Source organism: Poecilia mexicana, unplaced genomic scaffold (genome assembly GCF_051168715.1).
Source record: "Poecilia mexicana isolate PSO_F unplaced genomic scaffold, ASM5116871v1 scaffold_16, whole genome shotgun sequence".
NCBI lineage: Eukaryota > Metazoa > Chordata > Actinopteri > Cyprinodontiformes > Poeciliidae > Poecilia > Poecilia mexicana.
The window spans coordinates 2,428,207-2,456,082 of record NW_028263385.1 but is presented as its reverse complement, the minus strand read 5'-3'; the positions used below and the strand labels follow the sequence as shown (position 1 = coordinate 2,456,082).

The 27,876-nt window shown below is 44.5% G+C and overlaps 1 protein-coding gene and 1 long non-coding RNA gene across 6 annotated transcripts; one reads left to right on the top strand and one right to left on the bottom strand.

Moving 5' to 3' along the window:
• Positions 1–465: 465 nt before the first annotated feature.
• adam15 (ADAM metallopeptidase domain 15) lies at positions 466–26,469 on the bottom strand. 5 transcript variants are annotated; one of them, XM_088014288.1, is made up of 26 exons: positions 25,877–26,469; positions 25,207–25,298; positions 18,873–18,949; positions 18,696–18,774; positions 18,515–18,591; positions 15,616–15,817; positions 15,452–15,517; positions 15,240–15,311; positions 14,993–15,162; positions 13,504–13,588; positions 13,282–13,430; positions 12,393–12,570; positions 12,149–12,241; positions 11,864–12,059; positions 10,613–10,721; positions 10,336–10,525; positions 9,993–10,070; positions 9,092–9,203; positions 8,866–9,019; positions 8,725–8,778; positions 7,481–7,589; positions 6,467–6,535; positions 3,940–4,008; positions 3,171–3,230; positions 2,813–2,961; positions 466–1,013 (listed from the first exon to the last, which is right to left on the bottom strand). In XM_088014288.1, the coding sequence occupies exons 1-26, from the start codon at positions 26,019–26,021 to the stop codon at positions 947–949; spliced, it is 2,901 nt and encodes a 966-aa protein (XP_087870414.1). In that variant the 5' UTR covers positions 26,022–26,469; the 3' UTR covers positions 466–946. The 5 variants fall into 5 exon arrangements, with proteins under 5 accessions (XP_087870414.1, XP_014825149.2, XP_014825151.2 ...); XM_014969663.2 differs by lacking the exon at positions 8,725–8,778 and having other exon boundaries at positions 25,877–26,467; XM_014969665.2 differs by lacking the exons at positions 6,467–6,535; positions 8,725–8,778 and having other exon boundaries at positions 25,877–26,467.
• On the top strand, positions 884–3,544 carry LOC148154921 (uncharacterized). Its single transcript, XR_015765736.1, has 2 exons — positions 884–1,008; positions 2,009–3,544. It is a non-coding gene; the product is annotated as an uncharacterized LOC148154921 (long non-coding RNA).
• Positions 26,470–27,876: the final 1,407 nt, after the last annotated feature.

Below are 27,876 nucleotides of genomic sequence, written 5' to 3'. Positions count from 1 at the left end.
GCCGAAGGAGAAGATCTGGATTTACAGCTGAGGAGGGATGGAGGGATGGAGGGATGAGGAGAGAAGGAAGGGAAAACATCCAACTATCTTCTTGTATCTCAGATAAATTTCCTGTTTCTCCTTCATTTGCTGCTCAGTTTAATTACTTTAAATTCCTGAAAACAGAAACAAAATTTCCTTCAACTGATACAATAGAACCAGATATTCCAGATGTTTTTAACTCTCTATGGCATGTTTATCATAAGATGTTCATAAAGTTAAATATGTGGAGAGTCTTCACTTTATGGAGAGTGGGTGTGTCTCTGCTCTCTGGTTGGACAGAGACCAGGAAGTCCTGCAGCAGTGGACTTCCTGGTCCTGATTGGATGTAGAAACTGGTTAGGTCCAGAAGGTTCTGAAGATTTGAGTGGGTCAGAACCGTCAACACGGTGGGGGGGCAACCAACTGAAGAAGAAGAAGAAACGGTGATGTTGGATATTTTATTCCTAAACAAATCGACTGCAATGATTTTTCTCACATCAGAACATTTTGTATAAAACTTGAGCTAGAAACATTTGTGAATGTTGGACTGAAAACATCTTCAGATTCGTTCTTCTCCGGGTTTAATCCAAGTTCATGGGAATATAAAGAATCTGATTGGTTCCTCCTCCGACCAATCAGACACTGCGTTGATCCTCCAACTCTACCGTCTGAACTTTGACCCCAGCTTTGACTTCTGTCCAGTGTGTCCATGAGCAAGGCACAGAATCCTGTGGTGCCAGCAGGGGGCGCTATAAGGCCACCAGCAGCAGGTTTGTGTGAGGCTGCTGAGCAAGGCACTAAGATGCAGTCAGTTTCCAGCTGGAGTTCCTGCAGGACCGGATCCGACGACAGGAAGTCATCTTCATCATCACCTTCATCATCACCTTCGGCCGCTCCGTCCAGCAGCAGCTCGGTGCCTCTGGGATTAAAGCGGCGGCGACAACTCGAACTTTGGTGGAACCGGCGGCCGACTTGGACGAAGAGGAGGTCGTCTGCAAACACAGCTTAACATTAGCTTCTGCTAATGTATTTAGTAGTTTAGCGTTAGCTTCTGCTAATTTATTTAGTAGTTTGGCGTTAGCTTCTGCTAATTTATTTAGTAGTTTAGCGTTAGCTTCTGCTAATTTATTTAGTAGTTTGGCGTTAGCTTCTGCTAATTTATTTAGTAGTTTGGCGTTAGTTTCTGCTAATTTATTTAGTAGTTTAGCGTTAGTTTCTGCTAATTTATTTAGTAGTTTCGCATTAGCTTCTGCTAATTTATTTAGTAGTTTAGCGCTAGCTTCTGCTAATTTATTCAGTAGTTTGGCGTTAGCTTCTGCTAATTTATTTAGTAGTTTGGCGTTAGCTTCTGCTAATTTATTTAGTAGTTTCGCATAAGCTTCTGCTAAGTTATTTAGTAGTTTGGCGTTAGTTTCTGCTAATTTATTTAGTAGTTTAGCGTTAGCTTCTGCTAATTTATTTAGTAGTTTCGCATTAGCTTCTGCTAATTTATTTAGTAGTTTAGCGTTAGTTTCTGCTAATTTATTTAGTACTTTAGTGTTAGCTTTTGCTACTTCTTCTGTTTTTAGTGATGCATCGTTGGCTTCCGCTCATTTTTTAAAGTTTTTTTTAGCAGAGATGAAATTCTCGTCTAGCTAATTAGTGGTTAGTGAGCCTAACCTTTTGGTTAGCTGTCGCCAATAACTGCTGCTGACTTTATTGCAAACATACATTCTTTATTACAATGAAAGGGTTTAAGGTTACCCTAACCCTAAGATAAAAAAAAAAAAAACATATGACTCCTATGATTCAAAATATGTAGGTTATGATTCGACTCCAAACATTCACCATTTTAGGGCAAAAATTAGTTTTCAATGACAACCATTGTGGCTTTGAAAAGTCTAAAAAATACGAATAAATTTGATTTCTGTGCGTTCAGGTATGTATGAATTGACCTGATGGAAACGTTCCTGCTGGCTGACCTGAACTTGTTGATGTTTCCCAACAGGAAGATCCTTCGACTCCAGACCAGAACCATTCGGACTGAAAACCGTCTCTACCAGAACCAGCCCAGTTCGAACCACAATGTGTTAGGCAGAAATGGACGGCGACAAATTCTGAGCAGCCTGGAGCCTGACGGTCTGACAATTATGTGGAAATATTTAAAGGGCCAGTATCGTGTTTTCCAGGCACAAGGTGCCATTTTAAAACACAATCAAAGAACTGAGACCTTCAGTTGACATAAAAAAAACCATATTAAATGTAACTTAAAGGACGTTTGACTTCCTGACTTAACGCTTTGAAATTGGGCCTCTATCTTTTTAAAAACTCCTGATCTTTCTGAAGCTCCGCCTCCAGAAGTCATCCCAGAATGCAACGCTTCAGGTTTGTTTTTGATGAGGGAAAAAACATTAGAACATCTTCGAAAGATTAAAATAAAATTTATTTTACATAGCGGAGACCGCTCATAAAGCAGGAAGTGGACTACAGCGCAGGGCATTCTGGGTAAATGCAACCAAAGCTAACGTGCTAGCCTAGCGCTAGCAGCAGAAATGGCTCCTGGTCTTTAGACAAAGACTAAAGACAAATTCTCCAACTACTAAAATCCGACACCTCCATCTTGTTTCCATCTGGTGAAGAAGGAAGTTGCTCTCAGTGTCTTCAGAGGTTCCATCAGGAGGGAAACATGTTTAATCTGCTTTATGTTTTGGTCCGATAAACTCATTTACTGATGCTCATCAGAAAGTTGGCTGAAAGGAAAACCTGTCAGCAGTGGCAGCTGGATGATGATGTCCAGGTGGATTATGGGTACCTGTGAGGACCGGCTGCAGGCGCCCCGGCGCCCTGCGCAGCCGGCTTGGTGCTGGAGGCGTAGCCGCTCTCTAATTGGTGGAAAGGCTGAGTGGGCGGAGCCGGTGGGCGGGGCTTCTTGGGTACGATGGGCTTTAGTGGAACAGAAACCTGAAGACAGGAAGAAGTTTGAGACCAGATCAGAAAAACGTTCATAAAGCAGATGATTAACTAACTGTTGATTGGTTCACTAAATACTAAAGCTGTTGCCATGGCAACTACATCTCATTCGAATCCATCAATCAGCAGACCTGAACCTCTAGTCTACCATGATCACATGTTCCAGTCCGGCCAATCAGACCAACGGCTCAGCGGCGTACCTGTGCAGGTGGGTCAGGGGGGAGGGGCTTGTTGGGCGGGGCCGGTCGGCTCGCAGGCGGCTGAAAGGTTAGTGAGGAGGAAGAGGAGAAGATGAAGATGAAGATGGGAAGGCCGCATGCAGACAGAACCGCGTCGGTCCAAAGAGCGGTTACCATAGCAACAGAGACTGGTTGTTATAACTGACACTGAAAGCTCAAAATAAATAATAAATGATTACTTTAGCATTTAGTCAGTTTTACTTATCGTTTGATTTTGAATAATTTTTTACTATTTCTCTATGTCTGCACTTTATTTCCAGCTGGGTGAAAATAAAGAAATAAAAAGTTAATGTAATGTTTTGGAAAAAAGAAATTGTGGAAATCAAATTAAGAAATTGGAAAAAAAATTAATTAAAACAAAAAAGGATGTAAATTTGACTAGTCTATATATAGACCATAAAATAGAAAATAAATCAATACTGGTGCGTTTATTCTGTATTTTTGTTTTCCTTGTTATTGAAAGACTTTAAATTTAAGTGCATTTTGTTTCCAGTCATGTTAAAATAAATCAAAATAAATGAATAAATAAATTAATGCCAATATGTTTTAGAAAAATCCAAACAGAAAAATGGGAAAAATTAATAAATTAATTAAATGAATTAACAGCTAAAAAAGAAAGAACTATAAATATGTGACTTTATAATAATATTGGTAACATTAGTTTAGTTTTAAAGCGTTCAGCAGCCTGAATGTAAAGCAACAGGTCAGATGCAGGTGCAGGTGAGCGTACCTGGTTGTCAGGGGCGACAGGGTCAGGGGGCAGAGGCTTGGTGGGGGCAGCTGGTCTCGCTTTAACCAGCTGAAGCAGTAGAAATGAAAGCAAGAAGAAGGGCAGGTCAAAGGTCAGGAGGAGGAAGATAAAGGAGCAGTTACCCTCTCACAGACACAGAGTTTATTTGTAGATCCATTCAGTGAAAATCTATTTAAAGTTTCTGCAAAGTTCCTGAACTGATCGAGTCCTGAGCATCGACTGCATCAGAGAGCTGAGCCGGAAGACACAAACTGATTCAGAAAACTGATTCAGTAAAGTGATTCAGTAAACTGACTGATTCATTAAAGTGATTCAGTAAAGTGATTGAGTAAACTGACAGATTCAGTAAAGTGATTCAGTAAAGTGATTCAGTAAACTAAGTTATTCAGTAAAGTGATTCAGTGAAGTGATTCAGTAAACTGACTGATTCAGTAAAGTGATTCAGTAAACTGACTGATTCAGTAAAGTGATTCAGTAAAGTGATTCAGTAAACTAACTTATTCAGTAAAGTGATTCAGTAAACTAACTTATTCAGTAAAGTGATTCAGTAAAGTGATTCAGTAAAATGATTGAGTAAACTGACTGATTCATTAAAGTGATTCAGTAAACTGACTGATTCATTAAAGTGATTCAGTAAACTGACTGATTCATTAAAGTGATTCAGTAAACTGACTGATTCATTAAAGTGATTCAGTAAACTGACTGATTCATTAAAGTGATTCAGTAAACTGACTGATTCATTAAAGTGATTCAGTAAACTGACTGATTCATTAAAGTGATTCAGTAAACTGACTGATTCATTAAAGTGATTCAGTAAACTGACTGATTCAGTAAAGTGATTCAGTAAACTGACTGATTCAGTAAAGTGATTCAGTAAACTGACTGATTCAGTAAAGTGATTCAGTAAACTGACTGATTCAGTAAAGTGATTCAGTAAACTGACTGATTCAGTAAAGTGATTCAGTAAACTGACTGATTCAGTAAAGTGATTCAGTAAACTGACTAATTCAGTAAAGTGATTCAGTAAAGTGATTCAGTAAACTGACTAATTCAGTAAAGTGATTCAGTAAAGTGATTCAGTAAACTGACTAATTCAGTAAAGTGATTCAGTAAAGTGGTTCAGTAAAGTGATTCAGTAAACTGACTGATTCAGTAAAGTGATTCAGTAAACTGACTGATTCAGTAAAGTGATTCAGTAAACTGACTAATTCAGTAAAGTGATTCAGTAAAGTGATTCAGTAAACTGACTGATTCAGTAAACTGATTCAGTAAACTGATTCAGTAAACTGACTAATTCAGTAAAGTGATTCAGTAAAGTGATTCAGTAAACTGACTAATTCAGTAAAGTGATTCAGTAAACTGATTCAGTAAACTGATTCAGTAAACTGATTCAGTAAACTGATTCAGTAAACTGACTGCAACAGGAAACTGGACTTTTCTTGATTCTTTATAAATGCTGCGGTGGTTTGACCTTTCTAACACCGACTACAGCTCTGACTCAGGGGCCCAGTACTGACCCCAGGGGCGCCATCAGTGTGATGTACTGAACCTGGTACCTGGTGAGTCAGTCACACCATGTGACCAGAAAATGTCAAGTTAATGACCCAATTAGTGACCTTGATTTCTTTTATTTTTGTGTTTTTATAATGTAAAGCATTTTGAACTGCATGGTTGCTTAAATGTACCATATAAATATACTTTATTGACCTATTAGTGACCGTAACGACCCCATTAATGACCCCGTGGTGACCTCAGTGGTCCCATTATTGACCTTCATGACCTCATTAGGTCTAATTGGCCCATTTGTGAAATTAATGCCCCACTAGTTCCTGTTAGGCTAACGTCTCTGTTAGCCTTCTAATCAGGACATGACGGGCCCCATTAGCAGCACTAATGTCCCATCAGTGACCTTACCGGCCCCATCGGTGTGACTGTTCTGACTGCAGATAATAAACGTTTTATTTCTCGTCATGTTCAGAACGGTAGAAACTTTTTGGATGAAACATGAAGAACCAAGAGACAATGTTCAGTTCCTTCTACTGCAGAAATGAACTGATTCATTCAATAATTGTTAAAATCAAACTGTTTTTAACCTCTTACACATTTCTTCAAACCTTCCGATCATGAAATAAATGTTCAGATCAGACAAAAATAACCTGACTAAACACAAAAACATCCAAACCAACCAAAGTGTCTGACATCTATTCTAGTTTCTAAGACGGTAGCAAAACAAGATGGATGCAGGTGAAACGTTTGAGCCGTTAAATGTTTTATATCAACTAATATTCTGCTTTTCTCAAGTTAAATTATAAAAAAATTAAACTATTTCAGCTGTTGTAAGTCTTTGGTTGATATGGAAAAATAGACATTTTCCCATAATTTCATAAACAATCCCACATGAAGACAACACAGACGTCTGGACCGAGACGACAAGCCACAAACTACAGAGCAGCAGCTGAGATGCAGCGGGACGCACAGACACACCGAACGGCCAGGTGTTGGTTACCTGCTGCGGGGGTGTTAGGGCGGGGTCAGGGGGGAGGGGCTTAGTGGGAGGAGCAGGCCTGTCATGAACCTGATTGGAGAGAAAACAGGAAGCAGAGGCAGACAGCAGCAGCAGCGTTAATAAAAGAGGAAGGGAAGCAGACGCCGCTTCGCCGTTTCACCGTTTCACTTCCTCCCACGAGCCTCAAATCCGACCAATCGGAGGAGGAGCCTCAAATCCGACCAATCGGAGGAGCTCATTTCACTTCCTTCATCAGTTTTACTCTCCTGCTCCAAACATGGAGGTTTCACATCAGCAAAGTTCTAATTATTTACCTTTAAGAACCCTGATCAGACGGATGAGTATCTGCAGAAACTGGTGGATCAATAAACTGAAGCCGGCTCTGAAACTGTTGCCGTTTGGCTCCGTGTGACGAGTTGGATGTTTTTATTTTCCTCACAGGAATAATAAATAATTATGGAGTTCTGGGAAGAACAGATTTATTCAAAATGTTTGTATTTTTGTAGTTTTAAATCTGCTCTGACTGTGTTGTTCTGTCTGTAGTCCAGTAAAAGATTAATCGATCACTAAGTTACCAACTATTTCAATAAGTGATTAATCAGATGAATTTGCTTCAGGCCTACTGGAAACAAATTAAGCTGACAAAGCTGCATGTTTATGACCGTCTCCATAGCAACGTATCTGAATCCAGCAGGAAGTTAACGTTGATAGAACATTGGTCTTACTGCCCACCTGTAACCTGGGGCAGAAATGAAACACCTGGTTACCATGGAGACCTAACCCAAACCAATCAGGAGAGAAAACGGTTCCACTGTTCACTGCTGCTTAGATCAGCGTGGTGAAGGCGAACTACGCCCCCTGCTGGTGACACCCGGTACAGTTCTGCTGAGTCTCTGTGGAAATGGGCCCAACAGGACCAGACCCTGAAGACATTCTGCTTCCAGTTTAAAGGTCATGAACCCAGACTCTTTCCTCCAGCCAGCGCTCAGTGTGTGGTGCCGTTGTCATGGTTACCTCTTTGTGGGGCGGCGCCAGCGCGACGTCGGACTGCGGGTTCAGGTGGTATCGCAGCGGTCGGACCTGCTCTCCGTTGCGACCGTCTACTCGCTCCGTCGCCGGTGTCCTGGACAACATGGAGGACGGCTGTCATGGCTACATCGTGGCGGTCAAGAAGAGGCACCGGAACCAGCAACGGTCCGGATCCTCTCTGGGTTTCATGTTGTTGTTAGTTTAGCAGGAAACAACATCACGCCAACTACCCGGCTACAGACGGCCTCAGATCTCTGAAGGAACTTAAAGCTGCACTGAAGGGCTCAACACTGAGGACTTCATTACCCAGAATCCTCTCTGCTCTGATCGGGATCCATACTGGGATCTTTGTGAGTACAGCTTTAAGTGGATTTACAGGAGGAGTGATCACATCAGTCAGGAGGTCAAGATTTAAAAGCACAGACCGTCGGGTTGGAGCGAGTACGTCTGAGCAGTCAGTATGTTACCAGCACGCTGGAAAAACAAAACCTATTCAGATATATTATTATACTATTGTGAATAAATTCAGGCAGTGAGGTGTTCAAACTTTATTTCTGGATCGCTACAATCACTGCTAACAGTTTAGACGTTAGCTGCTAAGCTAGCAGGGCAACTGCCATGTTAGTGCCGAAATGCTAACAGATGTAACAGTTATTTCACTCTGAAAACATCGACTACGTACGACCGGGCGTTGGAATAACAAATGTTAGATGTAAAAACTTTAAGGGAATAATTTCCATCCACGTGTTTGGTGAACGTTAGCAACCTGGAACTAAGCTAAAATAAGATGGAGACTTTACTGGTTGAAGACTGGTAGAGCAGGGGAAGCAACGCCACCTTGTGGTGTAACTTGGTACAACACCTCAATTCAATACACTTTGACCCCCTTTAATTCTGTTAAATCATCAATAAAACAAAACAATTGGATCAGTTTGTTACATGTTGGATTCATGTTAATGTGTATTTATATTTATTTATATTTGTCATGATGATCACATCAATTTATTCAAATGAAGTTAAGAGACTTTCCTTCAGTCCAACTTATCACGAGGTCTGTATGTAAATATATGAACCTGTATGGATTAGAGAAATTCTGCAGTAAATTTAGTTCTTATAAGGGAAACTGGAGCCTGACAGCTGGTAGGATACTGAGCACTCACAGATACTCCAGACGACCACTAAGCCTACAGAACCATCTGCTGAGCAGAACCCGGCAGGTCCAGCAGTACCTGCAGGCGTGGGCGGGTTCAAACTCCAAACCCCACAGCTCAGAGTCAGCCACACTGCATTGTAGGTAAGAGTAGAGTTATGCTTGAAGTCTGTGTGTGTGTGTGTGTGTGTGTGTGTGTGTGTGTGTGGGTCGGCGGTACCGGTTGTGCTGCCGGGCCTTGTGAAACGGGCTGTTGGGTCCGAGGCAGCAGACCGTCCGCCGGAAACGGGGGAAGCGCAGAGCGAGGAAGAGGAGCACCACGGGCAGGATGAAGAAGAAGATGAGGAGCAAGGCGACCCGGACCGGATCGGACTCTGAGCACAGAAACAGGCGGGTCAGCGGCGGAACCGGAGCCGGTTCTGGTTCTGGTTGTGAGGGGGAAGCACCTGCAGCGGCAGCAGCCGGGCCGCTGTCGACGCTGCCGCCGCGACCAGAGAACCTGCAGTCAGGAGGAGCCCAGCCGGCGTCGCAGTGGCACTTCCTGTTGCTGTTACACACCTGAGACAGGTAGACAGGAACCGCCAATCACACGACTGGACTCATCCAGAGCATTACTGAGACAGCCAAACATCTTTTTATTAAAAATCCAGATTTACTCTGAGGTCCAAAAAGAAAAAATCAAAACTTGTTTCCATAAAATCAGACGATCTATAAATAATATGAAATATTTTTTTCCTCCTGAAGATCTCTGTCTGTTTTTTACATTATAAAAAAATAATAAACACTTTATACTGTTTATATCCTAAAATACTTGCATATAAAATAGTTTAAATGTTTATTTATTACAGAATATAATATTTAATCTGTCTTAATAAAGACCATCTGTCTTGACTCAGGAAATTCACTCATGTAAAATATATTAATGGTCCATTTTAATTATAAATCGACATGTTTTGATTTTAGAAGGTTTTGGTATTATTTGCTTCTTTATTTATTGGTTTATTTCATTTTTAAATAACGTGTATAAAAACTGAATGAATTGATGAACAAAATTTTGAAAGTATAATATTTAGTTTTTGAAGTATAAAAAATGCAGATACCAAAATTTCGTTAATTAAAAACATATCAAAATATATTTCTTTTATAAGAGTGAATTAATTTGATAATAATGAAGTGATTTCAGGTTTTTTCTGTTCTGCATGTTTTCAGGAGTCGCTGCTAATTACATCAGGACTCTGTGATGTTAATAAAAAACAGATGGTTCATGCATGTATTTGGTTTTACTGTTTTGTAATGTGCTTTTTTATTTAATTATTTTATTTTGAAGCCTGAAATGGTGCAACTCACTCCGTGACCGCTGCACTTCCTGCGACATTCTTCCACGCCGAACACGGACGCATCCTCGCATTTCTGATTCAAACAAGCCTACAAACACACACAGGGAATAATATTATCAATTATAATAAGAATAAATATTCTTTTCATTATTACACGCAAAAAAGGAGCATCTCGATCATAAACTACACTTCAATACTTAATACTGTAAAAAACTAACTTCTCATCACTAAATGTAACTTTTTAAGGCTGAATGAGAAAAAAAACCTGAACCAGTGGAAACAAGTTAGCCTGTAGGCCAATCAGATCTAAGATGAACTCTGATTGGCTGAGCAGGCAGGAAGTGCCCTCTGACCTTGCCGGGCCCGCAGGCGGTGCCCTGGGCCACGGTGGCCGGGTCGGACACGTCGTCGTCCAGGTGGAAGAACGTCCCTCTGCAGACCAGGTCGCTGTGGTTGAAACGAACGGTCAGGATCTGGGCGATGCTGCCCAACAGGGGGCGCTCCGTCCCGCCCTGACACTGGATCCTGCCGCACAGAACGTCTCTGAAGCAACAAGAGACACAGATGGATGAACCCGGAACACAGAGGCATCGTGGGATTTGTAGGCTGAGCAGATCAGTGTTTACTCACCGGCTGGCACAGGGGATGTAAGAGCCGTTGGCCAGCTGACCGCAGTTTCCATATTTATTTCCCTGTTTGTTGACGGATGAGAAGCACATGGCTGGAGCGCTGCTGGCATCTGGACACACAGAACCAGAACCGACTGGGTTCAGATGGAAGCTGCTAATGCTAACCCCAGAACCAACTGGGTTCAGATGGAAGCTGCTAATGCTAACCCCAGAACCAACTGGGTTCAGATGGAAGCTGCTAATGCTAACACTAGGACCGACTGGATTCAGATGGAAGCTGCTAATGCTAACACTAGGACCGACTGGGTTCAGATGGAAGCTGCTAACACCAGAATCAGAACCAACTGGGTTCAGATGGAAGCTGCTAACACCAGAACCAGAACCAACTGGGTTCAGATGGAAGCTGCTAATGCTAACACTAGGACCGACTGGGTTCAGATGGAAGCTGCTAATGCTAACACCAGAACCAACTGGGTTCAGATGGAAGCTGCTAATGCTAACCCCAGAACCAACTGGGTTCAGATGGAAGCTGCTAACACCAGAACCAGAACCAACTGGGTTCAGATGGAAGCTGCTAATGCTAACACTAGGACCGACTGGATTCAGATGGAAGCTGCTAATGCTAACACTAGGACCGACTGGGTTCAGATGGAAGCTGCTAACACCAGAATCAGAACCAACTGGGTTCAGATGGAAGCTGCTAACACCAGAACCAGAACCAACTGGGTTCAGATGGAAGCTGCTAATGCTAACACTAGGACCGACTGGGTTCAGATGGAAGCTGCTAATGCTAACACCAGAACCAACTGGGTTCAGATGGAAGCTGCTAATGCTAACACCAGAACCAACTGGGTTCAGATGGAAGCTGCTAACACCAGAACCAGAACCAACTGGGTTCAGATGGAAGCTGCTAATGCTAACACCAGAACCAACTGGGTTCAGATGGAAGCTGCTAACACCAGAACCAGAACCAACTGGGTTCAGATGGAAGCTGCTAATGCTAACACCAGAACCGACTGTGTTCAGATGGAAGCTGCTAACACCAGAATCAGAACCAACTGGGTTCAGATGGGAGCTGCTAATGCTAACACCAGAACCAGAACCAACTGGTTTCAGATGGAAGCTGCTAACACCAGAACCAGAACCAACTGGTTTCAGATGGAAGCTGCTAACACCAGAACCAGAACAAACTGTGTCCAGTTGGAGCGGTGTTTCTAATTTTACTGGAATCACTCTGAACTGGTTTTCTTACTGGTTCCCCACAGCATCTGGCACTGGGAATCCATATCGGCGCAGACTCCCCCGAAGCAGTAGGAGGCGCCGTTCCGGCAGGCCTCTCCGTTCTGCAGGAACACATTGGGGGGGCAGTGAGGGGCGGAGCCTGTGCAGTACTCAGGTAGGTCGCACTCTCCCAGCGGCTCCCGGCACACCGAGCCCGCAGCGCGCAGCTGAACCCAAGAAGAAGAAGAAGACGCGTTAGCGAGATTCTGGTTAAACCAGTCGAGTTTTTTACTTGTGGACCTGGAGCCTGGCTCACCTTACAGTCCTCACAGCAGATACCGTCTGAGGAGCACTGAGCTCCAGGAACCAGCTGGCAGGTGGAGGCGTTACAGCACGGGTCATCACACTCCTAACCAATCAGAGCGCAGCATCAGCAGGATGAACCAGAGGCTGATTCACAATTTAATAATGCTATTATTACTGATGCATTTAAGGTGGGCTGGTGAATAATTAAGCTGCTAAGGAGTGCAGGTGCTTATTTAAGGTGTGCAGGTGTGTACCTCCAGCAGGCCGCAGTCACACTCCTCTCCTTTCTCCACGTACAGGTTCCCGCAGCGCGGTCCGCCCAGCAGGCGGTCGGGCTGCGGCACGTTGAACAGACACATGCCGCCGCCGTGCAGCAGGCTGACAGACAGATCTGCGGCGCTGCAGCTGCTGAACTGCTGACCTGGCATGAAGCTGAGGTCAGAGGTGAACAGGTGAGCCACAACACAGGGAGATCAGACAGGCTAATCCTGTTAGCCACGACCGCCAGCCACGCAGGCCAGCAAACACTTCCTACTCGGACAGGAAGGTTCTGCAGTATCTGCTCAAAAACTCAGCAAACTGAAGCTGTAGGAAGGCCTTTATTTGACCTTTGACCTCCTATCAGCTGAGGTTTTAACAGTTAGCACTAATAGCTGCACCGGTCTGATGTTAATATCTGAATCGGTCCCGACATTTAAAAAAATTCTAGATCGATTATTATGACAATGTTACCAACCCATGAGGGCAGATCTAGTCAGTCTAATTCTATGCTTTATTTATTTTACTCTATATTTATTCTTTCTAATTGCACTTTGATCCATTTGAACAAAAAAACTTGTTGCAGTTTATTTCACATGTCTGACCAGGTGAGTCCGTTCAGGATACTTCTAACTGCACCGACTGAACAGGTTGAAGGTTTTTACATGTTTGACCAGCTTGTGAAGCTTTTGGTGTATTAAGTGAGCTGTACTGGTGCAGAGTTGGCAAATAAATTTAAAAATCAATACATTTGTGTCCGTTTAAAAATAAAAACACTAAATCAATTAACTTCTGTGTCAACATGTTGACGAACACTAGCACTGGTTTTAGGTGAGTTGTCAACATAACAGTCATAACAGAAATAAGTGCCGTTCTGGTTCTGACCCGGTTGACGGCTCCATGATGCATCCTCCGAGGCGGGGCTCGTTGTCGCAGGAGCAGCGGCGCTCGGCCGTGTCGTGCCTCATGCCCAGATTGTGTCCGAGCTCGTGGGCGACGGTGGAGGCCACGCCCAGAACGCTGACCAGGTGGTCCTGAGGAACGGAGCCAGGTCAAACAGGAAGTGGGCGGGTCAAACAGGAAGTAGAGGGGCGGAGCGGGGCTCACCACGTTGACGCCTCCGGATCGGTCCCTGGAGCACATGGAGGACTGGGACGCCATTCCCACAGTGGTACCGTCAAACGACTCGCCCCTGTTCGGGTCAGACAGAGCGCTCAGGTCCGGACCGGACTCTGTAAGGTCCGGATTGGATTCTCTAAGGTCCGGACTCTCTACGGTCCAGATTGGACTCTTTAACGTCTGCACTGGACCTTTTAAGGTCTATTTAATCCATAATTATAATAATAACTTGTGTCTTCAGGTAAGACAGAGTTTATACACGGAGTTCTAGCTCTAGTAGTTTTCCACATATAAGCAGAAGGATAAAACGATTCTTTGTGATTAATCGAATATGGGAAACTCGATTATTCATTAACTGGAATATCAATGCTGTAAAACGGCCATTTGCTGAACAAATGACTCAGATTAAAGCTTTTCAGATTAAAAACCTTTTCAGTCGGTAAACCTGTCTCACCTGAACTCCTCTGGTTTATATCCTGCTCAATAATTCTTCAGTTAAACCCCCTTTGCATCCAGTTATTAATCTGTTAATCCAATAATAATCCCCAGATCAGCTCTACTCTGTATTAATGCTCAGCTTTTCATGTTGATGTTAGAAAGGTTTTTTAGTTGCAGATTCTTCCTCTTTTATCTCCTTTTAGGTAATGAAATGCCAAATTTCTCATTAAAAAGTGATTTGTTTGAATTGTTTGAATGTATACTGCTCAAAAAATAAAGGGAACATTTCACTTTAATGTTGTGTGTGGCTCCAAATCCAGGCCTCCATTGGTTAATAAATTTGATTTCCATTGATGATTTTTTTAGACATGATTTTTTTGTTGTCAGAACATTCAACTTTGTACAGAACAAAGTATTCAATGAGAATATTTCATTCATTCAGATCTAGGATGTGTTATTTGAGTGTTCACTTTATTTTTTTGAGCAGTGTATTTCTAGTATTGAGTAAAATAAGTTTAAATGGTTTCATTAAGAGGGCTGCACATTGGTGCAGTTGGTAGAGCTGTTGCCTTGCAGCAAGAAGGTTCTGGGTTCGATTCCCGGTCTTTCTGCATGGATTTTAGGTGCCCCTAGGTGTGTGTGTGTGTGCATGGTCGTTTGTTTCTGCGTTGCCCTGCGACAGATTGGTGACCTGTCCAGGTGACCCCACCTCTCACCCAGAACGTTACCTGGAGAGGCAGCAGCACCTCCCGACCCCACCAAGGTGTAGAGAAAATGGATGGATGGGTTTCATTAAAAAAAACACAGAATGTGGTGATTTTTAAGTCGATGACTAAATGAATCGTTAGCCGTCTGTTAAAAACCCAAAAACATTCAAGGATTTTAAGGTGACTGTGTTCATAAAGAGAAAATGTTGTTAAATTTCCAAACTTTTAAGGACTTCAGGGCCTGATGGGAACATTTTAGCCCTTCTGTCTCTGGGTGTCGACAAAGCCCGAGGGACTTAAATAAACCAGGAGCTTTTATTTTGAAGGCATACATGATGAGCTGGGCGTTGTCATGGCGAAGGCGTGGCAGCAGCTCTCTGCTCCTCCACTCCAGGAAGTTGTTGAGCGTGTCGGTGGCGCTCCTCTCCACCCGGATCTTATCGCGGTCGCTCCAGACCTCCAGGCCCGTCAGCGCCACCCGGACCTTCAGCGGCCGGTAGAACTGAAACAGAGAGCGGGGCGGTTCTGTTGGACCGGAGCGGACGGGAGCGGACGGGACCGCACCGGAGCGGGACTCACCCAGTCCACCTGGTTGGCCACGTCCAGCAGCCGGTACACGATGGTCTGGTTGTTCCTCTGGTAGTTCAGGAACTGGAGGGAAAATGTTATTTTAGATAATCTTCTGGAGGAAACAATGAATTTCTGAGCTCCAAAAGTCGAACAATTTGGAGAAAAAAAATTAAGAAATCTTCCAGTTTTCTAGAAACCTTCTGAGACGGACCCTCACTGACCTCCTGATGGTCCGCCACCAGCACCAGCTCCACGTGTTTGGTCTCAGACAGGATGTCTCTCTTGGTCTGCGGGAAAACGGAGCGGGGTCAGGGGTCAGAGGAGGAGCGGAAACGGAGTGGGGTCAGAGGTCAGAACAGGAGTGGGCAGAGAAACGGCGGCTCACCCGCTGGCCGGCGGTGCGGCTGGAGGATGGAGGACCGGGCGTGTGCGCCACGGCACAGCCTACCGCCGCGGCGCCCTCCAGAGGACCGGCAGAGAACAGCAGGTGAACGTCTTCCTCCTCTCCTCCTCCCGGCTCCTCCAGCCGCTCCCTGACCTCTGGCTGCAGCTCCAAGGTCACGGAGGAGTTGAGGACAATTACGCCGCTGCAGGAAAGAACGCCGTTGATCAAAGTATTCAACCGCAGAAGAAGAAGAGTCTGATTTCATGAGTTAAATTTCCTCCATTGCAGGCTGCAGCAGGAAAGAAGCATCAGATTAAATCTGCTGAGGAGAAAATCCTCAGAGGGGGGCTGGTTCCTCAGGCCAGTCGAAGCAGCGCCTCCCGGTGGCCGCGCGTGGAAGCGGCGCCTCCCCGTGGCCGCGCGTGGAAACGGCGCCTCCCGGTGGCCGCGCGTGGAAACGGCGCCTCCCGGTGGCCGCGCGTGGAAACGGCGCCTCCCGGTGGCCGCGCGTGGAAACGGCGCCTCCCGGTGGCCGCGCGTGGAAACGGCGCCTCCCGGTGGCCGCGCGTGGGAACGGCCACTGGGAGGTTTTAGGTATTTCCTTGCTTCAGTCCAGCTGATTTCAATCGATGACTGATTAACAGGCGTTTGTTGAACTGCAATCGGCTGAATCAGGCACATTAAAGCAGGGAAACCTCTAAAACATGTAGGACAGCGAGCCTTGAGGGTTGGGAAACTCTGCTGCACAGTATATTATTATTATTCTTGTTTGTTATTTACAGATTTTCACAGTTGTTGTGCAAACCTCTGCTGCTGCGTCAGCAGGGCAACAGAAGCCGTTTCTATTCTAATCCAGGACATTTCTCCAGCTCAAAGTCAGTTTGGTTTTATTTGGGTTTTCGTTGCTGCTGAAGGTTTCAGAACGCCGACCGTTCCCGTCTAGGTTTTGGTTCTGGTGGTTTCACCGTTCGAGGGATTATTTGAGGATTTCTGTGTTTCCAGGTAATCTGAATAATCCCCGCTGAGCAGAAAAAGCTCCACATCATATCTGTAACAGTTTCCTCTGTGCCGAGTCGCTCTGGCCCAGAAAACCTTAGAACCCTCTGATCCCACTGCAGGTCAGAGGTTCGCTAATCGGATTAGGTGGACCTGCAGGAGAACCGGGACAAAACGCCCAGAAATACAAAGAGCCGCTGAGCAACCGTGAACAAAACTCTGGTTCTGGACCGGACCGCCTGAGGATTCTTAAACTGAGTGACTCAGCAGAACCGAGCAGGAGTGGATGAGTCAGCAGATTTCTGCAGTGTCAGCAGAACCGGATCGATGTTGGGAAACCAGAGAAACTTCCTCAGTCCAACAGCAAGAGGCTGAACGCAGAGACGCAATGGTTTAATTCATTAGGATTATTAATCTGAAACCAAGAAAATATCTTCAGTCACTGTTCTGTCTGAACAAACCAGAACCAGAACTTTTCCTTTAAACACCACCCCCCATAACTTTTCATTTAAAATATTCGATCATATTTTAATCATAAAGACCAGAATTTATCTTTAATCTTTTATCTTTATTTTATCTTTATGAGTAAAGACCAGATTAATCATAAACTAACAAGTTAGCAGAGTTAATGCTCAAGTGCTAATTATAAACGTTAGCTCCACTAATGATAAATTGCTACACCGATATGTGACTATGTGGAAGCTAATGTTAAAGCGCTATACTAACACGGTATTTAGTGGAAGCTAATGTTAAAGCGCTATACTAACACGGTATTTAGTGGAAGCTAATGCTAAAGCGCTATACTAACACGGTATTTAGTGGAAGCTAATGCTAAAGCGCTATACTAACACGGTATTTAGTGGAAGCTAATGTTAAAGCGCTATACTAACACGGTATTTAGTGGAAGCTAATGTTAAAGCGCTATACTAACATGGTATTTAGTGGAAGCTAATGTTAAAGCGCTATACTAACATGGTATTTAGTGGAAGCTAATGTTAAAGCGCTATACTAACACGGTATTTAGTGGAAGCTAATGTTAAAGCGCTATACTAACACGGTATTTAGTGGAAGCTAATGTTAAAGCGCTATACTAACATGGTATTTAGTGGAAGCTAATGTTAAAGCGCTATACTAACACGGTATTTAGTGGAAGCTAATGCTAAAGCGCTATACTAACACGGTATTTAGTGGAAGCTAATGTTAAAGCGCTATACTAACATGGTATTTAGTGGCAGCTAATGCTAAAGCGCTATACTAACACGGTATTTAGTGGAAGCTAATGTTAAAGCGCTATACTAACACGGTATTTAGTGGAAGCTAATGTTAAAGCGCTATACTAACACGGTATTTAGTGGAAGCTAATGTTAAAGCGCTATACTAACACGGTATTTAGTGGAAGCTAATGCTAAAGCGCTATACTAACACGGTATTTAGTGGAAGCTAATGTTAAAGCGCTATACTAACATGGTATTTAGTGGAAGCTAATGTTAAAGCGCTATACTAACACGGTATTTAGTGGAAGCTAATGCTAAAGCGCTATACTAACACGGTATTTAGTGGAAGCTAATGTTAAAGCGCTATACTAACATGGTATTTAGTGGCAGCTAATGCTAAAGCGCTATACTAACACGGTATTTAGTGGAAGCTAATGTTAAAGCACTATGCTAACATGGTATTTAGTGGAAGCTAATGCTAAAGTGCAAATCATACATAGTATTTCTGCTAACGCATCCTCTGAAAGCAGAGGCTGTTGTTTTAAACGTAGAAGTAATTTTTCAGCATTTAAATAAATCAAACCTGGAAAATATCAAAAGATAAATCCTTTATTTCCTCAGACAGAGTGGGAACTGTGGGAACAGAACCCTGGGTCTGTGTTTGGATCAGACTCCGGGGCAGTACTGACCGGAGTCCGGAGCAGGTGCTCAGAGCCGCTCTGGAGTGCGGGAATCCCCGGATGCTGCCGTGGTAGTAGCAGTGAGTCTGCAGGCGACACAAACACATCGACACCAGTCACAGCCGGAGAACCCAAAGGGACAAACCGGGCCGGAGAACCCGAAGGGACCGCGGTGCGTTCACTGACTCACCACCGGCTCGGCCGGCACTGACACTCCAGTTCCGTTGGGGAGGTAGAAGAAGATGTTGGGTGGTCTGGGCAGCAGGTTGCTGCGCGAACAGAGAGGATTAATGGTTCTGAATGGGTCCAGACGGGCAGCGTACTGGTACGGTACCACGCTGGTAGTGAGACCAGTACCGGTACTTACTGGTTCTTCTCCAGGTCCAGTAGGAGGCGCTGTCCTCTCACCTCCAGCTCACACAGCAGCTTATCAGGATGGCCGTCCTGAAAACGCACAAAATGGGTCAGAACCAGAACACATACCAACCCACAACCACAAAACAAGGGTCAAAGGTCAATCTAATGCCACACCAGCTGCGGTTTCACTGACCACATAAATGCACAATTTGACATTTCTAAAATAATGCAAACACTTCGAAACAAACAGCGTTTGTTTGATAGCTTAGGTCAGTGGTACCCAAACTACGGCCCGCGGGCCGGATCCGGCCCGCTCCACATTTGGTCCGGTCCCCTGAACAATACCAGAGAGCATTTAGATTTTTTTTTCATATATCGTATTTTCCAGACTATAACCCGCTACTTTTTTCCTAAGCTTTGAACCATGCGGCTTATATGTGTATTTTTCTTCAACCACCAGGGGGCTCTTTAGCAGGAAGTGAATCATTGGAAGTCAAAATTGGAAATCAAAGAAGAAAGCGCCCATTAATACGGAGTTAGGTTTTAATAGAGAATTGAAATTTGAGAATGTTGTTGATCAGTTAAATAAGCATTATGGGGAAAAAGAAGATTTTTTGTTTTTTAAATAAGAGTGGGATCATTATGAGAATTTGAGGTATAGATATTAGGATCCAGTAGATGGCAGTAGTGCAACAATAATGGATGAAAGCTGCTGTTGAAATCTAAAGAAGAAGAAGAAGAAGAAATTGCCCATTTTCATTTAGCACATGCTAGTAGCAACACGAAGGATCAGCACTTTTACTGTTACAGTTTCCGTTCGGAAACTACCGTAATCAGTTCAGTTGAATCTAAACTTGGCAACATTTTCTTTTTCAAACGTAATAAATGTGATATTCGATTGACCTGTTATGACTCAGATGTTGGCTGTCCGCCCCCCTCTGCTGCATCGCTGTGGAAAACCAAGAGCGGCAGAGAAATCTGCGGCTTATAGTCAGGAAAATACAGTATTTATTTAATAAATACTGTTTTTTCCTGGATTTTTTCTGTGAAGAACCCAGAGAGGGTTATTTGATTGTGCTTTCTGGAAAACAATGTTTTTTACATTTAGGCTCCTGCAAACGTCACATTTCTGTTACAAACTGACTCCGGCCGCCAGCAGAGAAGGGAAAAGGTATGTGGCCTCACAGGAAAAGGTTTGGGGGCCCCTGACTTAGGTTATCCTGAGCTATCTCTGTAGCTATGTTGCTGCAGGTTTAGGCTGCTGGAGGACAAACTGTCCACTCCTCACTTTCCTACTTCCTCTCTTCACTTTTGCATTACCAGCTGAGCTCATTGGAGGAGCTGCTGCTCAGAGCACAGCTGGTAGAAACGCTGTTAAAGGGTTAATGGAGGAGCCATGTTGGGATGAATTCCAGGACGGAGCTTCAGAAAGACCAGGACATTTTATAGACAGGTGACTTTTAGTTTTGCAGGGCCACTTCCTGTGTTGCCACAAACACCCCCAACTTTTTTAAAGCCTTGGACTCCAGTTACTTCCTCTTCCGTCTCCACTGCGGATCTTCACAAACCGATGCTCTTCATTTTCAGACCTGGTGAGTCTGTTACCTTGTTGCAGCGCTGCTTCATGTCTAAACCTCTCATCTGATCGCTCACTAATGCTCATCAATGTGTTGTTGTTGGCGCTCCGTTGGGATTCTGCCATTAACAGCCACCAGGATGCACACTGAGGCCAAGTAATAATCACCCCACTGAAAAGGTAAAACAATTATTTTTTGATATAAAAGGAAAACACCTGATAGTGTCTGGAGCAGAAACTGGAACCAGTCATTTTCTGCACCGGACCCACCTGGATGGACTGCAGGTGTTTTCCAGGTTCCTGTACTTCCTGCCTGAGCTGCAGGTTCAGATTGTTAGGTTTACTGGTGAGGAGCAGATACAACTGGAAATGTGAAACTGGGAGTGCAGCTCTCAGACTGGTTCCTCCCTGTCTGCAAACACGATGAGCCAATATTAGCAAACATACTCCTCCCTCAGATTTGGCTTTCTCCAGACCCGCCTGCAGGTTATTATTTATCTGGAAGAGGAGACACGGGAACAATAGGATGCTAGAAGTAAAATATAGATCGTCCAAAAGAAATGCAGAAAACTGGCGCCAAATTCACAAAGAATCCTGAGAATAAGAGCAGATTCTAGTGAGACCAGTCAGCGGACCAGTCAGCGGACCCGTAAGCGACCTGTAAGCGACCTGTAAGCGGACCCGTCAGCGGACCCGTTTGCGGACCAGTCAGCGACCTGTCAGCGGACCAGTCAGCGGACCCGTCAGCGGACCCGTCAGAGGACCTGTTAGCGGACCCGTCAGCGGACCCGTCAGCGGACCCGTCAGAGGACCTGTTAGCGGACCCGTCAGCGGACGTGTTAGCGGACCCGTCAGCGGACGTGTTAGCGGACCCGTCAGAGGACCTGTTAGCGGACCCGTCAGAGGACCTGTTAGCGGACCCGTCAGAGGACCTGTTAGCGGACCCGTCAGCGGACCCGTCAGAGGACCTGTTAGCGGACCCGTCAGTGGACCTGTCAGCGGACCCGTCAGTGGACCCGTCAGAGGACCCGTCAGCGGACCCGTTTGCGGACCAGTCAGCGACCTGTCAGCGGACCAGTCAGCGGACCCGTCAGCGGACCCGTCAGCGGACCCGTCAGAGGACCTGTTAGCGGACCCGTCAGCGGACCCGTCAGCGGACCCGTCAGAGGACCTGTTAGCGGACCCGTCAGCGGACGTGTTAGCGGACCCGTCAGCGGACGTGTTAGCGGACCCGTCAGAGGACCTGTTAGCGGACCCGTCAGAGGACCTGTTAGCGGACCCGTCAGAGGACCTGTTAGCGGACCCGTCAGCGGACCCGTCAGAGGACCTGTTAGCGGACCCGTCAGTGGACCTGTCAGCGGACCCGTCAGTGGACCCGTCAGAGGACCCGTCAGCGGACCCGTCAGAGGACCTGTTAGCAGACCCGTCAGCGGACCTGTTAGCGGACCCGTCAGCGGACCTGTTAGCGGACCCGTCAGCGGACCTGTTAGCGGACCCGTCAGAGGACCCGTCAGCGGACCTGTTAGCAGACCCGTCAGCGGACCCGTCAGAGGACCCGTCAGCGGACCTGTTAGCGGACCCGTCAGAGGACCTGTTAGCGGACCCGTCAGCGGACTGGTCTGGCTGCTTGGAGGGAAAACAAAGTCTGAGTGGTAAAAATAGAAATATGCCTTTAAGGCCGTCTAGGATGTGGGCGTGACTGAGTGCATCCGCAATCCAATCAGAGAGACTTCCTGTCCCCGGCTCTTTGAAGACCGGATACTTCCTGTCCAGCATCTCCCCGCGTTCTCCTCTCAGCTCCACAGGAAGTGATCCGGCTGAGCAAGAAGCAACTTCCTGCTGAAGGAGTCGGAGAGCTTCGCTTCAGATTCACACCGAGACTCTGCTGCTATTAAAACAAAGCTGGAGCAATAAACAATGATGGACTAGAGACACGTGGAGACACTTAGACATGTGGAGACACTTAGACATGTGGAGACACTTGGAGACATATGGAGACACTTAGACATGTGGAGACACTTGGAGACACTTAGACATGTGGAGACACTTGGAGACACTTAGACATGTGGAGACACTTGGAGACATATGGAGACACTTAGACATGTGGAGACACTTGGAGACACTTAGACATGTGGAGACACTTGGAGACACTTAGACATGTGGAGACACTTGGAGACATATGGAGACACTTAGACATGTGGAGACACTTGGAGACATGTGGAGACACTTAGACATGTGGAGACACTTGGAGACACTTAGACATGTGGAGACACTTGGAGACACTTAGACATGTGGAGACACTTGGAGACATATGGAGACACTTAGACATGTGGAGACACTTGGAGACATGTGGAGACACTTAGACATGTGGAGACACTTGGAGACACTTAGACATGTGGAGACACTTGGAGACACTTAGACATGTGGAGACACTTGGAGACACTTGGAGACACTTGGAGACACTTACACATGTGGAGACACTTAGACATGTGGAGACACTTGGAGACATGCCGTCTCTGTTATTCTGTGAGCAGCTGAGAATTTGAAGCTTCTTAAATATGAACACATTTAGTTTCATGATGTCACCAGGTGACTCTGAACCAGCCAATCACTGATCAGATGCTGAGAACAAATAAATGAATGAGGAGCCAAAACTTTCTCCAGACGAACAGAAAGTGAAGTTGTCTTTGGACATTAAGATGATCAGCTTCTATGCACCACAAATCTGGAACAAACTTCTAGAAAACTGCAAACAGCTGAAACACTGAGTGCCTTTAAATCAAGCTGGTCTGGTTAATACTAACTGGAACATGTTTGATTATTTTACAGGCATTTGACAAAATGTACTGTTTTCTGCTAGCTCTATAATTGGTGACTTCATGATGGTTTTAGGTTTTTATGTGAACTTTTAGCTGCCTTGTGGCTGAAATGTGCTTTACAAATAAACTTGATAAAGTCCAGCTCTTTATTAGCTTCATCAAAAATGTGAAAAATAATCAGACATGGAGAATGAAACAGTGACAAACAGGGAAACAAGAAATACAAATAACTTCCTGATTACTGATGATGAACGCAGGTATGCATTTCAAGTTAGCGACCAGAACCGGACTGGACCGACCGGACTGGACAGAACCAGACTGGGCCAACCAGAACCGAACTGAACCAACCAGAACCGGACTGGACCACAGTGTGAAAACTGGATGTGTTGGTCCAGTTCAGTATCAGAACCTCTCTGGCTCTGATTGGTTGGCTCTGTTGTTTCCTCACTTCCACCATGTCTGTGTTTATCTGCTGGCCTCAGAACCAGCCCAGTTTGATCCCAGTTTGATCCCAGTTAAAGCTCTGGGTGGAGCAGCAGGATTCCCCTGCGAGGCGTGTTTGTTTTCTCCACCTCGGCTGCTGGCCGGGTGGGATCGTTACTGAGTCATGATCAAACGGAAAGCCTCGATCAATCCAGTTAGAACCCAGCCGGGTCAGCGTCAGAACCCGGCTGGAAGGTTCTGGTTTCTGCTTCCTCCAGTAGAGGAAGGGGACCCATCAGCTTGGATCCCAGATGTTTGTCAGAACCGAAGCATGTGGGTTGAATCAGCAGCTGGACCCTGCAGCGGCCGAGTGGCGTTCAAACGCGACCCAAAATTCAGACGTTTCAGCGTTCTGATCATTTATGCAAAGCTCCAGTGTATTGAAAGTCGACCCGGTTCCATCAGACTGTGGGTTCAAACATCATCAGTTTTGATTGGCTGGTTTGGTCCTGGTCTGGAGGGAAACCGCTGAGTCCACCAGAATCCGTTAGTTGGCTCTCCCACTTTCTCCTGCTGGGTGGAGTCAGGTGGGGGGTTCCTGCAGGAAATGAGCTCAGAGTTTCTGTCAGCTGCACAGGAAGCGACCGTCCTCCTGTGTTCAGATGTCGGCGCTCCTGCAGGAAGCTGTGGGTGAAAACGGCGTGGCTTCCTTCCTGCGGCGGCCCGTCTGCGGAGCGGGAGGAAACCCGAACGCAGGGCAGCGGATTCCTCCTGCCGAACAAACTCCAGCAGGTCTGACATCAATGCCAAAATAAGTCCCTCAAAGTCTGGATTCTGCTTAATTATCCTGAATGATTCCCTCTGATTCATTATTAATAATTTACAGAAACACAGACAGGAATCGCTGTTTTCAGAGCAAATCAAGGCTTCAGTGAAGAAGCAAAAACTTTCTGAATTATTACAAAATAAAAATAAATTAAAACTGAAAAGCTACTTAAAACATGTACTTTTCCCTTAATAACATGACCTGAAAATTTAAAATTAATTAAGTAATATTTGACAAAGTCACTAACAAAAAAGTCGCTAGTTTTGTGGCTGACTGCGTTCGGAACCGCCGTCTGACAGAACCGGGCCGATCCGGTCCAGTAAACTGGAGATTTAGTCTTTGCTGAAATGATCAGAGTAGAACACTGAAAGGTCTGACTTCCGGGCCGTACCTGAACGCCACATGGTGCTGCAGCAACCTTCCCATCAGGTTACCATGGTAACAGACCAGCAAACTAATCGGCTTTTGTTTTGGTAAGAGTTAGCAAAAAGAAAAATGGTGGAAATCTTTGGAAATGAAACAATCAAACTACTAAATGTCTTAGTTTTGGTAAATAAATAAGAATTACTGTTAAAGTTTTGAGATCAGTGACTTTAAGATGCAGCTGAGGTTTTTCTGACGCACTAACAATGGAAACATCTGTGAACGTTCAGCATTTACCCAACAGTAAACCAGTGAAACCAGTAAAACCAGCGCCAACCTGCACAGCTTCAGCCAGACTCCGTCTCTGTCCGTCCACCAGGACGAAGGGACGAGTTTTCTCCAGGAAGGGACGTCTCTGTCTGTCCACACCTTAAAGACAGAGCGGACCCTGAGTGACTCCCATTCAAATATCTATATTTTAAGATGTCAACAGAAAAACATGAAGAAGTTAATTTATTCCAGTTGTTAAAAGAAGAAACTCATTCCAGCAAATAAAAACCCAAATTTAAATATTCTGTTCTGTCCAACATAACTGGACAGAAGTCCAGCAGACATTGACCTTAAGAAGCTGTTTGGTCACAGAGGGATGCATCCAAACACATTCATGGAAAGTTGAGTGGAAGGAAGAGTGTTGTGGAAAAAGTTTCATCAGCAGCTGGAAGACGTGGTCGGCAAAATACCAGAAAGAAACACGAAATGACTCACATCAGTCTAAGGCTTATTTACCAAAGTCAACTAACTTGCAGAAATATTTTAATTTATTACAAAGCACCTGTAAAAATAATTAATATTTATCTAAACCATAAGCATATTTAACATTTCCATGTTTGTTAAATTAGCATTTTTTGATAAAATGGAGTTAATAAATAAAATAAAAATGTAAATTAATTTGTTTGTTCTGATTATTTCCTGTAGTTTCCTGATTGTTTGACCTTTAAACTCCCTACCGGTCAGAGCAGCGTCCATCTGGACCTCCGCAGACAGAACCGCTCCGTCCTGCGGTGCGTTCAGGGACCGGCAGACCATGAACGCCGCACGGCCGCCCAGCAGCAGCAGCACCAGCGGCAGCGGCGGTCCGGCGGCGCCGCTCATCCTCTCTGTGTCACCGGAAACCGGCAACAGGTTGCCGCTGTCCGCCGTGCGAGGCTCTCCTGTCCCGCTCCGGTTACCTCCCGTTGTCGGAGCTCCGGGAAAGGCTCCACCAAGACTCCATGGCGCCTCTGTTCCCAGTGAGAGCCCGATAAGACCGAACCGAGCGGGTCAGGGTTCCGGACTACCAGAGGGACCGTTTATCGGTCCCGTTAATGCAGTGGGACTCCCGCCCTGTTCCCGAACTGCGTAGTTTCTGGTAAAACTGCAGCTATCTGGAAGGAACTGCGGAAAGGACCAACAGAACCGGTTCAGTTTCAGTCTGGTAGTTCCGTCCAGACTCACGAACTTCTTTCTGTACGAATTAAAATCGCTGAAGGCGGCTCATAATAGGACACCGGAACACCCGTGTTTATACCGGGAGCTAACGAAGACGTCATCCCGCTGAGTTAAGCTACGCGCAACACACCGGATATGCTGAAGGTTACCCATCAAAATAAGCGCACCACACACTTTACGAAACTTGTTTTCAGCCCTTAAGCAGCATTAAACAGATTTTAATCTGTTTTAGAAACTTAACGCAAAATTTCGTTTATTTTTTAACTAATGTTATCAAAAGCAGAAAATGTTGAAGCATTAAACTTCTAAATATATTTTACTTTGAAAACCAACCGGAACCAGTATTTAAAGCAGTTGAGCTCATTAAAATGTTGTATGTTGGTACAATAATATTTACACACCCACCGGACAACTTTGACTCACGCACCTCTTCATCTGAGATCAGAGACCTGTGTATGCAGGAGAGAATATGATGGATAATTAACCTCATCAGTGCCACGTAGACAAATACTCTGCAATAAATACTAGATGCCGCAATGTGGTCAAATACATTTTTTATATATTTTTCTGTCTTATCTGAATGTAAAACATTATGGGGGAAAGTTGTTCATTATGTTGCCGTATTTAAATATATAACAAATATGTCTTTATTCAGATGTTTTATTTAAATATATTTATTTTTTCCCCACATTGTCATAATGTGGGGAAAAAACACATTATGACAATGTGTTGTCATAATGTATTATGATATATTGTATTATAATATATTTAGGCTGTATTTCAGCCTAAATATTTCTTTTCAGATCCTTCATGTTTTTGCTTTTAAGTTGATAAACTATACAATCAATAATTTGCTTCAATAATTTGGGTTATTTAGTCATAAGAGAAAAAAAATGGAGTTTATTATTTAAAGTTATGTCTTCATGTTATTAATTCACTATAAATATCACAGTTCCAAACTAAAGGTTGATGACCAAGACACATATTTAGTTAGCAGTTTGGAAGCTAAGTCTTTAACTTCACACTAAATATTTAGTCAGCAAGCTAAACATTAAGGTTGAAGCTAAATATTGGTTTACAAACAAAATATTTGGCTCCAAATTTAACTTCAAATTAAGCATTTAACCACAGATCTAGTTGGCAAGCTAAAAGGTAAACCTCATACTAAATACTTAGTTATCAAGCTAAATATTTGACTTACAAAATATTTAGCTCCAACTTGAATATTTAGCTTCGAGCTACACGTTTAGCTTCAAACTAAATATTAAGCCATTTACTTTGTTAACTGAAAATTTAGTTTGAAACTGCAACATTTATAAATAACTAAATATTTAGTTCCAACCTGAATATTTAGTTCTAATCTACAGGTCAGACTAAATATTTGGTAACTCCTTAGTTTTTTTCTTTAAGTAAAGCTAATTATTGGTGTTAATGTGACCGTGTGACGCCCACTCGGCGCCCGGTCCTGGTGCAGGAAGGCGGGCTGCAGGTCTGGATCCCAGCCGACTGCAGCAGAAGC

What these genes read in the sequence shown, in the direction of transcription:
- adam15 (XM_088014288.1), bottom strand. Translation starts at nt 26,021, where the DNA reads ATGAGCGGCGCCGCCGGACCGCCGCTGCCGCTGGTGCTGCTGCTGCTG. An exon ending in TACATCCCCTGTGCCAGCCG is followed by an intron (nt 10,526 to 10,612) that starts GTGAGTAAACAC and finishes TTGTTGCTTCAG; the next exon opens with AGACGTTCTGTGCGGCAGGA. An exon ending in CCCCTGACCCACCTGCACAG is followed by an intron (nt 2,962 to 3,170) that starts GTACGCCGCTGA and finishes TCCTGTCTTCAG; the next exon opens with GTTTCTGTTCCACTAAAGCC.